We start from the raw sequence: 12323 nt of genomic DNA on the forward strand, positions 1-12323 counted from the left end.
CGATTTAATTACAAATAATTTGCTTAATTTGTATTTAATGATATTAACTATTGAATATAACACAATTTGAATGCATATTTCATTGATATGATTTGATGAAAAGATGGAAATAAGTACAATTTGATTGATTATCGATGTGAATATATTGATGGAAATTAGTATTTCTAGTTTTTATAATGCTAAACGATTAATATCAGAGACATACTTATTGAAAGTAGATATTATCAATGTGATATGATATGATATGATATGATATAGTTTGATGTTTTTCCTTCATTTTTTATCAATTTTTTTTATGATAACGTAGATCTTGAAATAATTTAGACACTAATTTGGCAGCGTTAATTCTTCTTGTAAAAATAAAAATTAATGAAAAAGTAAGTTGGAATTAAAATGAATGAAACTTAACTCTTTCAGTTTTTCATACAGAAATATTAAAGATCTTATCTTTCAGCCATAGCCAAGTTAAGCCAAGTTATACAGCCAAGTTAAGGAATAAATGTTGCAATAATTCTATTACAATGCTTTCTTCTTTCTTTCTAGTATTTCTTAAAAGTATAAAATAAAAAATAAATTGGAATTAAACTGAAATATTTGCACATATATATATATTCAAAGTTCAATTTTTCCAACAATTTTTTTTTTTTTTCACTCTTCCATTCAATCACATTAATTATTACAAAACAAAATTTGATAATTGTTTTTGGCTTTGTTTTCAAATAAAAATTGACAATAATTTCTTCATTATTTGTTTTGCATAAAATTAAATTAAAGAATAATGATTTTATCAAAAAAAAAAAAAAAAACTTATAAAGGCCTGAAAACATAACAGGATATATTATTTTGTTGAACTAAACAAAAATCATTTGTTCGAGCAGTATAAGTTAAATCACCAGTACTACAAATAATACTATATCGATTAGAAGGATATTTTTCTGTGACAGCTTTTTGAATCATTTCTTTAGTCAACCAAATATCATCTACCAAATTCTGCAACATAACATTTTTTGATTTTTAAAATAAATATAATAATAAGCATAAAAAAGTAATTAGCATTAAAAAAAAAAAAAAAACAAAACAAAAAAAAAAAAAGAAATTTATTTTTACTCAGTATTCCTATCATTAATTTCTTTCACAAAAGAAAATCAGAAAAGGAAGCAAACTGAGAATTGAAAATTAAGTCTGAAAATTTGTTATGAATTTCAGATTAAATATATATCATTAAAAAATAAAAAAATTTTTTTTTAATTTTTCTTTAAAATGACAATGTTTCGGAACAAATCCATTCAGTATTTGTTAACTTTTGCTATACCTGTTTGAATTATCAAATATAATTGATCACTTTTTAGACAACAAAAATTTTCTATTCTCTGATATGTTTTCCGGTTTTACATGTTTTTTCCTCTTTTGACTTCCATTTATCAACCGTGAATTGGAAAAAAAAAAAAAGTAATAAAATGCTAATTATTATCAATAAGATAAAATTCTTCCAGTTAAGATAAAATGCTTTACCGGTTCCGATTGAAATATTTATTGGCATAAATTATCCTTTTTGTTTTGTTGGTAGGAATAATGAAAATTAAACTGGATTAATTAATCTATAAATATTGTTGTCCAAAAACTATGTTATAATATTATATTCAAAATGAAATACCTGTTTAATGGTACTTTGTAATTCAGCATTATTGCAAACAGGATCATCATTTAAGATTTGCATGCCTCTTGCAAGTGCGCGAGCATTTAATGAACGCCGTCTTCGAGAGCGAAAACTGCATGGTCTTTGGCAAGTATTACAACAAGAATTCAATAGCATAGGCTAAAAAAAAATTTTATAAATTTGAGCTGTTTTTTTAGTAATATGGTTTGTTTATCAAAAATATTAGCACTAGCACATTTTTAGTAATGCTGAAGATTGAATTAAATTTTGTGCAAAGAATAATTTTGAAATAAAATATATATATATTGGAATTTACCATACAAGGACAAGGTAAACAAGGGCAGGGTAAAGAAGGAAGTGGCGGAAGTGGAGGCAGTGGTGGTGGGCATGGTAGACAAAGTTGAGGACATGAACAAGGTGGTTGAGGTGGTGGTGGCGGTGGTGGTGGTGGTGGCGGTGGCGGTGGTGGTGGTGGTGGAGCACCACATGGTGCCGGAGGACCTTGTCCACAGCCATGTCCGGATACAAATGATTCTATCGTGGTGATATAAAAGATTAGCGAAATTGTCGCAGATGATAATTGTCCCATTATTGAGATCTAAATAACAATAGTTTAGCTAATGGGTAAAATTTGAATTCAACGCAACTTCGAGCACATTAAAAATATCGTTGCATTATCATTCATATATTCCCATTTTTATCACATTTATCTTTATCTTTTATTAAAAATTTAGAGTTTTAGATATTGGAATTTGACTACTGATAAGTGATAAGTGATATAAAATAAGGTAAAGTTTTTATAAAAACGTATGTGATAAAAAGAAAAGAAGGAACTAAAGAAATTATTAGAGAAAAGTGAAATACATGGAAAGAAAGGAAATAAATAAGCAAGTTGCACACACACACACACAGGAATACCTAAGACTGTAATATAGGAGTACCTGAGATTGTAATGTAGGAATACTGGGACTGGAACCAAAGAATATCTAAGTCTAGAATACAATGATACCTGAGACTGGAACTCCAGGAATACCTGGGATTGGAACTATAGTAATATCTGAGAGTGCACTACCACCAATTACTTTAGTGGATGATGCGACAATTGAGCAACTGCAACTTCCTTTTAAATGGTCCTCAGAACTACTCTTCCTTTGATTTTTGATCAAAGCAACGATGGCAGGCGCAAAAAAAAAAAAAAAAGAAAAAAACGACGATATTGTTGTCAACTTGTTTATATAAATACATAAATATAAGTGTGTATATGTGTGTTTATCAGATTTATCAGAATATTTTACATCAACTCAGAATAGTTTCTAACACAAAAACAAAAACGCCTTTATGCAGAAAAAGAATTATTTCCTTTTCAAGGTTAAAATAGTCTTCCGCCTCTATTAAAACTATTAAAAATGTGTAGAATGTTGTATTTACTAGAAGAAAATAATACAGAAAAGGAGTGTAATTCATGTTAATTAATGATAATCAAACCATTCTTTATATTTTAAAAAATTGTAAATTGTAAAAATTTCAAAAATTTTGAAATCCTTTTTCAATTTTTTCAAGATTATATAAATTATTAAATGATGAAGCACAATTGAAATGTACCTAAAAATACATAACAAAAAAGAGTAAAAATTATTGGTTCTAATTTAAATCTGACTTCAGTTTGATTTTCTAGAATAGCTTCTTTTTTTTTTTAATTTAGTTTTTTAAAGGTTGCGAGTTATTTCTTAAAAAAAAATTTTAGCTTAACTTTAATCACTAATTTGATTTGCAATTTGATTTTTAATTTAGTTCATTTACAGTTATTTTAATTACATTTAGTTATTTAATCATTTAATTATATTCACAATATAGCAGTACTTGTTGATAATTAAATTAGAATTGGATTTTTTAACATTTGAATTCAATTTCATATTTAGCTCTCAAAATCTAACAAATTTCTCGGAAAAAGACTTCGTAAGCAGAAATTTAGTAAATAAATAATTTCATTTCATCTTATTCATCTTTTATTACATCCTAGAAACATTTTAAGCTTCAACCATTAGCTTAAAATTTTCTCAATGTGAAATTAAAATTTTGTTGTGATCTGATGCCATTTTCGAATTTCAACTTTTACAAAATTTTATTTCCATCACAAATAACACACTTTCCGCTTCACATCGCATAACCAAATTGAACAAATTTTTTGGAAGAGAATGAAAACTTTAGAAAAAAATTCGAAAAATTGTAAATTAAATTTTGTTTAAAAAAAATTTTGAGAAAAATTATTGTTGTATTTTATTAAATGAATTTGTTAGCATTGATAAAAGAGCACGAACAATGATAATATTATTTTTCAATAGTACCATACTTTTTTAAAATAGTAATTGAAAAAGTAAAGACATGAAATTGAATATATTTTATCGCCTAAAGGTATTTTGTTTTTCATCTTTTCTTATAAATTAATTGTTTTTTTTTTTCTTTTTTTCGTGCTTTATTATCATTACCATTATCACCATTTCCTTCTTCTTATCAGTACGCTCTCCATGATTCATTTTACTGTTTGTTCAAATTATTGCCATCACTTAATTATCTGATTTTTTTGTTTTCTTATTTTATCATAATCATCATCATTATCATCTTGTTATTGTTATCATTCATTGCTTCATTTTCAAAAATATAAAACTTGTTTTGTTAAAATTCATTTCCTATCGTATAAAAAATATGCATACTACATTACAAAGATAAGCAAGTTTTTTTTTTTTAAATTTTTCTTCAACAAATAAATGAAAAAGATGAAAGGAAGCGATAACCTTGAACTTGAAATCGGTATTACAAAGAAAAAAAAAATTCTCATTTTAACAATATTTTTGCAATAGGTACTTTATCATACTAATTATGTACAATGTAATATAAATATTAATAAAACTTTATCTTTTCACTTCAATATTAATAATAAAAAAATGAGTAAGTAAAAAAGAAATTAAAATTTTGCTTTTTTAATTTTTTTCTTTCTTTTCTTTCTTTCTTTTTTTTTTTCTTTTTTTTTTTTGAATGTATTAATTATGGCTGATAGTTCATAAAAACAAATAAATAACAAAATCATTTATACAAGGGGAAAGAAAGTAAGTTGCTTAAAGTAAACTTTCATACTTAAAGTATAACTTTCACACTCAGAAACGATAGCTGAATTAAACTAGCAGTATTTTTAATATAATATTATCATTGATATCAATTATCATCAATAGGGAAATTTTTTGGAAATGATCAAAATTAAATGTAAAATAAATGATGGTAGCAGAGTGAGCAAAATTTTGTATTAATATCAGTTAGAAATATAATTTGAATAGTTGAAATTGATAAAATGAAAAGTTTTAATCATTACTTCACATTATATACAAATAATTTCACTTAATATATAACAATAAATACATTTCTATGCTTCATTTGTTACATTTTTTTTTTATCACTTCAAAATAATTGTAAATTAAATATCATTTATCATTTTATTTATCATCGTTTCATTTATATTTGCTTACTATGCACAAATAAAATAAATACATTAAATAAGCTCAAAAATGGCAAATTACTTTTCATGCTTAAATTTTAAAATTTATTTGAAAAATTCATGAAATTCTAAAAGCATAGCAGGTGGTACCTCGATTAGATACTTCACAATATTCAATTGCATGTGTCACATAGCTAAAGTCACCTTTGGAACAGATGACATTAAATTGTGTGGCAAAGTTCTGTTCTGCTGCTCGTTGTATTGCTCGTTTTGATCGTGTCGGATCTCTTTTCATATTCTGAAATTTATTAGTCAATATTTTTTCTTCTTTTTTAATTGTTCAAAAATAATAATTTTGATCAAATAATAATGTATGCATTTGTGATTATTATCATTTTATCAATATTTTATCAATATTAACAAAAAAAAAAAAGACTGTAAAGATTTAAAATAATAGTAATAATAACAATAATAATAATAAGTAAGTAATTGTTTCATCTTTTAATAGTAATAATAATAAGCAAATAATTGTTTCATCTTTTAACTTCTTAAATCTAAATAAATTCAACTTCATTGATCTCTTTTTCTTCTCCTGTCACATCAAGATTTTTCTAGATTTTAAAATATGCTCAATCATATCTACCAATTCTATAAGTTGAAATGAAATTCGATCAGATTGAACAAATCATATAAATATGTTTGTGTAGATTTTACAATTTTCTTTTTTAGATTTTATAAAATGCAATAAAAATTTACTCCTAAATTGGTGTGTTTTTTTTTTTTCTTTCAAAAACAATATTTTGAATTAAGTAATAATACTTTGATAATTATTATCAATTTATCAATGTATTCGTCTTCTATAAGCCAGGTGTTAATTTTTCAGTTTATTATTATTTAAAGTTTTAAAGGTTGTAATCGATGATGCTATCAGTGATATTATTGATTAAATCAATTTTAACTTTTTAATTTTTAATAAAAATTGAAATTTGATAGTGATAATTGTTTATGATAATGGATTCAGAATAAGTTAATGTCAACGATAATGTCATCGTGAAATTTGATATAGAATGAAAATAAATATATTTGTGAAAGTAATGTATATGTTCTCAATGTGATCAAACGACTATTGGTGACGTTTAAAAAAAAGAAAAAAAAAAAAGAAGAAAGAAAGAAAAACGGATTTGAACATTTTTAGACAAAGGGAAAGGAAATGAGTAGAAGAGGAAGAAGAAGAATGAATGAAGAAGAATGAATAAAGAATGAAAAATGCTAAATTTCAATTTCAAATGGTTTCTAAATTAGTAAATTTTTTCTGAGATTAAAGAGCTATCATTGCATTTTTGACGGAAAATTTTTGTTGAAAAAATTGAAATTAATGAAAACCAACCGCCATCATTAATTTTGCCAACTCTTTGCTTTTACATTTCGTATCGTGATCATGTCTATTTTGAAATGTATTTGCTGCTAATAATATTGCATTACCATTTCGTGGCATACAATTTGCGCCATTACACCGAGTGCAACAGTCATGCGATGGGAAATTATTCACAATTTGTTCTTGGATATTTGACTTATGAAAATAATTGCAAATAAGTAAATTAATTTATTAGTAAATAAAGAATCCACTCAACAATTAAATATTTTAGACAAATTAATTTATTAGCAAATAATTATAAATAAAAATTAGTTTAAAAAAAAAAAAAAAGTAAATAAAGAAACCACTCAACAATTAAATATTTTTCGATACAATTACATTTCTTTTTTTCTCCTTTTTTTTTTTTTTTTTTTTTTTGTTAATTTTGGAGTTTCATTTTTTTTTTCACTTTATATAATAAAAAAGATTTAAATTGATCAGATAATTAAGCAATTAAATAAACTTTACTATTATAACTTTCATCGCCTTTTTTTTTTTTTTTTTTGGTTTACCTTTTCAAAAGAGGAAGAAAAGTTGAAATGAAATGAACTTTTCTCACCTGTGCTAAAGACTTTTTTACTGATGGTGGTTTAATTGTTGACAAATGAAGATCTCGAATTTTGCTAAATTTGACATTACCGCCAGCAGTTAACAAGTCCAATTGAGGTGATGGAATGATCGGTACACCGGCGGGAAGTAGCGGCAATGTAATGTTTTTCTTGAATATTCCAGTATCGCTATTTCGACTGAATCGTTGAGGATTTGAGATAGTTTTACAGGATGACGATGTAGGGCATGACGACGGAACAGATGGGTAATTTGATTTGAACTCAGACGATGCTTTACCGGAAATTGATGTGACACTTGTCGGAGGAGACTCATCTTCATCCTTTGAAGTGTCCGATTCTGTTGCATCTCTCGAATTGCAATCTGTTGAGGGACCACCACATCCGGTAGCTGTTACGGTTGCATCACCGGTAGAATCATCATTATCATTTGTACAAGGATGTGATGATATCTGATTGCAACAGCAATTACAACAATTACAACAATTATTACTGATAACATTCTTATCAGCTTCACAGTCTGAGCAAAATTTTGTTATGTGATAATGCTGATTATGACAGTTAACTGGAGCAAATCGTAATGATTTCAAAGATTGATGCTTATCACAGCCAGCACCGATACATCGTCCCTGTATCACACTTTGAAATAGGCCATAACTGATAATTATGATTAGAAGCTGATGGAACATCTGTAACTCCCTCTTCATATCATAATGGATGATTAATGATTAATATCAATTTTACTGATAAGCTTTAAAAAATTAATGAATGTTGCATCATCAAACATTCCAAATGACACTGATATTATTTGAATTGAATGTTTAAATAAATTTAAAACTTAAAAAATCAGAAGAAAGATATTAAAATGTTACAAATGAATGCAAAAATGGATTTAGTTATAATTGGCAATTGAAAAATGCCACAATAGTTGATGATAATACTTTTGAAAGATTGTTAATTTGTTAATTACAATTACATTATGAGGCGAGGAGGAATGAACCAGTTCTTTGAACATAAACAACTTTTTAATTAGCAACGTTTCTTTTATTTTATTTTATGATTATAATAAATATTTGTATATGCATTAATACATTTTCAACAACAATTAAAATGATGCATTAATTCATTAATTATTAGCTCAAATTGCTTTATTGCATTAAGAGGGATTTGAATAGAAATTTCAATCATAGAAAAAAGATTAATTTTTGTTTAAATTTATAAACTAAAATTTTATGCGAATATTTCTAGTTGGATTGCATTCCAATTTTTATTGAATATTAAAAAAAGAAAAATTTATAACAATTTGCAAAAGGAAATGTTTATTTTGTTACATTATAATTTAAAAATTTTAAAGCAATAAATTAATTTAATAAGCGTATATTATCGATTATGCGCTGGTGATCTGAAAAATTTAAAAGTTTATAAAAGTATTTGATAGCTATGATTAATACTGTATAAATTTCATTACTATTTTTTCTCCTATTTGTAAAATCGAAATGAAAAATTTGACTTTCTAAATGTTTCAAATTGTATATTTACTTTAGAATTTGTCAGTTTCATTAATTTGTTAATGATTATTAAAATATGTTTTTAAAGGCTTTTAAATATATGTTTTCAAAGTTTTTAATATAAATGTTGGAATGTGATAAATTAAAGAAATGACAAAAAAAAAAAAGGAAAGTATTACTAATTATGGATCAAATTTTGTATTGTATATATTTTTTTTACATTCTATGCTAAAATGATTGTATAATTATTTAAATATGTCAGACTTTATGATAAAATGCAATCTGATAAGATCTAATCTGATAAGATGGAATATGATAAGATGGAATATGATAAGATGGAATATGATAAGATGTAACCTGGTTTGTGGTAGAAATGGTTTCCACATGGAAGCATTAACTATTTGCATACAAACAGGTATTTTATCAGGTGTGTCAACCCAACTCACTCCATGATCTTCCATTTGCATTCTATCCAACCGATCCTCATCCGTATCCAAATCATCCTGATAATATCACAATTATTCAAATATCAATTAATTAATTAATTCAAATTAACACAATTCATTTAAATTCAAATAGCACTAAATTAATTTATGCTTTTATTTACATAAATTCAAACGATTAATTAAATAATTTTTCCTAAATTCAATATTGTTTACAGTTATAATTATTTACAATTTATTGTAAATTCTTGATAAAATTACAATTTATTGTTTAAATTTCAAAAAAAAAAAAAAACAGAATGCGTTTAATTAAAAAAAAAAAAAAAAATCATCACAATGATAAGATGGAATTAAGAGAGGGAGAGAGTAGTTAAAAGAGAATGATAAAATGTAATGAATATTTAATTTTGATAATTACACTTTTAATTACAGCTGATAATATGCATTGTGCAATTTTGGCAAGACGTTGACCTAATTCGAAATCACTAATCGTTTAATGGGTATTTATCAGATATAAAATTAATAATAAAATGGGCAGTTACACCTCATCTGGAATAATCATTTCAGTGACATATAACATTGGCAAATCATAGTCTAAGTCATCATGGCCAACAATCAAAAATGGAAATAATTCATAAACTTTTTCTGTTTTAAAATAATGAAACTGAAAATATTTTTTACACAATTTTTTTATGGAATGAAAGTAAGCAAAAAAAAAAAAATTTTGTTTGATATTTTAATCACAAATAAATCCATTAATTCCATAATATTCAACTAAGTTTCCTTTAAAAAAAAAAAAAAAAAAAATTTGTTAACTTAATAAATGTTTGTTAGATTTTAAATTCATTAACACTTTTTTAACACTTTTTTACTTTATAGCATTTCAAACTTTCGTATAATTAACACTTTTTTTTCGTATAATTAATTAACTTTCGTATAATTAACACTCATTAACACTTTTTTAACACTTTTTTACTTTATAGCATTTCAAACTTTCGTATAAAATTTAACAGTAAAATTTAAAAGTTCAAAATTTAACTTTAATAAAAATATTATTACATTTTGTAACAGTTTTTGGCGTAAATTAATTAATAACTTTTTCACAATACTTTTTATATTTAAACTCCATTGTAAAAAAAGAGATTGTTTTTTGATTTTATTACTGATAGGATGTGTTATCAATAAATTCTTATTTGAGCTTTGTGATTTATCTGTGAACGTTTCATTTCTCGAATTTAATCGCAGTTCGCTTCCGCTACTTGCCGGAAATATACTTTGATTTGATTTAGTTTCAACATTTTGAATTGTTAGAGTTCCGGTTGTTTCATCAGTGATTTTCCGTATCATTTTGTTTGCATCCGGAAAGCTTCTATTATTATCAGTCTTCATCTGGCTTATTGTTTTATGATCCAGTGATATTGTTTTATCAGTCTTATCCAGTTTTTTCGAGATTACACGCTGTTCTGACTTTGCGATTCCGCATTTTTTCCAGTTTACATCTTTTTTTTCCAGTTTACTTCTCTCTCTTGGTGTTTTATTGGCTATTTCCGTATTTGAAAGAATTTTTCCGATCTGATCTTTAGTTTGACTAACTTTTTTCGAGATTGATGATGGTTGTTCATTTTTGATGATTTCAGTTGTCTTCGTTACTAGCAAATTTGTTGTTTTCTGGCTTTCCTTTAAATCTTCAACTGGTGTTATCAGCTCATCAGGTCCTGTCACATCTGTTTTCTGAATCCGGAAAACGGACGACTCCTTCAAATTGTCAGCCATTTCGAAATGTCTAACCGCTCAGAAAAGCTAAAAATGAGCTGAATAGCATAAATATATCTACGTATTCTTTTATTTAAATTATTTTTCATTTATTGTTATTTCAAATATTCTTTTTTGGAATTCAAAATATTACAGGAAAGGTATATTAGCATGAATTAACAGATGTTATCAGTGCACTATCAGTGTGATATCAGTAGATCACCTTCATTGTCAATTTATTATTCAGCAATTTTTATGAATATACTTATTTAAAATAAATTTATCATTCCTTTTCTGATACTTTGTTTAAGATAAGAATAGTATTAATAAAAACTTATCATTCAACAGATCGATTATCAATAAGTAACTTATACTTTACTGATAATTTATACACTATATGTTTTTGAAAAAAAAGGAAACAAATGAACAATGAATGGGTTTACTTTTTTTTTTTTTTTTTTAATTCCCCACTTAAGTTTTTTTATTGCTATAGAAACTTCAAATAATGATTTGGATCAAGTAGAATTTGATGATTCATCTTAAATAGAGTTTTATTCCCTTTGAAAAAAAAAATTTTTTTTTAATGTCTTTTTTAATCTGTATTTTTCAACATTAGTAAGAATAGAAAGGATTAAAGAAGACGATGATATTATATATTTGGAAAAAGAAAAACTCAAATAAAAAATGGAAATGAGTTAATTTCTAGAAGAAAATTAGTTTAATTGAGCTAACTAATTTTGATTATTTGAGAAATGTGAAAAGATTTAAAAAAAAAAATTCCAAATTTTAAAATAAAAGAAAGATCAGAATTTCAGCAAATATTCTAATATTATAATGATTGCAAAGTATGCTTTGATAAATATCATTTAAATACTTAAAAATTTTTGTGCAGGTATTATGGGATGAATTATTAATATATTTTATATATGTATAAGTTTGAGTGAAAATTTACCAAAAAAGTATTTTTAGATGAAATTTTTTTAATTTGCATAAATTTTAGAAATTTTAATATTAAACTACTGAAAAAGATAAAACCAAAAATAATGATAATAATTATTATTGTTTGGTATCATTTTTTGCTTTTGATGGATAAATTTACGGTAGAATTAAGTATAATTTACTATTCTCAATTTTTATTCTGCAAAAATTTATAGCCAAAAGTCATCAAGGTCACTTATTTATTTCATTTTGCGCGATAAATTCGAATATTCAAGCTTGAATTAACAAATAAAACGAAATTTAAGGTTCAATAAATTATACAATAATTTGAAATTTCTGATTAGTGATTAATGCATGATAAATATGAATTTTTACAAATAGTTTTGAAACTTTGGTTATTATTCATATGAAATATAACAAATAAAGCTATATTAACTGCTAATAATGTTAATAATTAACTGTTAATAATGTTAATAATAATAATAATAATAATAATAGATAAATAAATAAACAATAAGAATCATAATAATAATTAATAATAATAGTAATAATAATAA

At 24.6% G+C, this 12323-nt stretch overlaps 3 protein-coding genes across 5 annotated transcripts; all 3 read right to left on the reverse strand.

Moving 5' to 3' along the window:
* Positions 1-807: 807 nt before the first annotated feature.
* On the reverse strand, positions 808-2246 carry Bm3090 (Ground-like domain containing protein; the record flags this gene model as incomplete). Its single annotated transcript, XM_001894339.1, has 3 exons — positions 808-990; positions 1655-1816; positions 1974-2246. 3 exons carry the CDS (start codon positions 2244-2246, stop codon positions 808-810), a joined length of 618 nt encoding a protein of 205 aa, XP_001894374.1.
* Positions 2247-5262: 3016 nt separating this feature from the next.
* Bm6612 (Ground-like domain containing protein) lies at positions 5263-7813 on the reverse strand (the record flags this gene model as incomplete). The annotated part of the gene is made up of 3 exons (XM_043082361.1): positions 5263-5442; positions 6532-6714; positions 7118-7813. 3 exons carry the CDS (start codon positions 7811-7813, stop codon positions 5263-5265), a joined length of 1059 nt encoding a protein of 352 aa, XP_042938295.1.
* Positions 7814-8504: 691 nt separating this feature from the next.
* Bm14729 (Uncharacterized protein) lies at positions 8505-10848 on the reverse strand (the record flags this gene model as incomplete). 3 transcript variants are annotated; one of them, XM_043082363.1, is made up of 4 exons in its annotated part: positions 8505-8526; positions 8990-9135; positions 9620-9739; positions 10135-10848. In XM_043082363.1, 4 exons carry the CDS (start codon positions 10846-10848, stop codon positions 8505-8507), a joined length of 1002 nt encoding a protein of 333 aa, XP_042938297.1. The 3 variants fall into 3 exon arrangements, with proteins under 3 accessions (XP_042938297.1, XP_042938296.1, XP_042938298.1); XM_043082362.1 differs by lacking the exon at positions 9620-9739 and having other exon boundaries at positions 10669-10848; XM_043082364.1 differs by lacking the exon at positions 9620-9739.
* Positions 10849-12323: the final 1475 nt, after the last annotated feature.

Source organism: Brugia malayi (assembly GCF_000002995.4).
Source record: "Brugia malayi strain FR3 genome assembly, contig: Bm_v4_Chr4_scaffold_001, whole genome shotgun sequence".
Taxonomy (NCBI): Eukaryota; Metazoa; Nematoda; class Chromadorea; order Rhabditida; family Onchocercidae; genus Brugia; species Brugia malayi.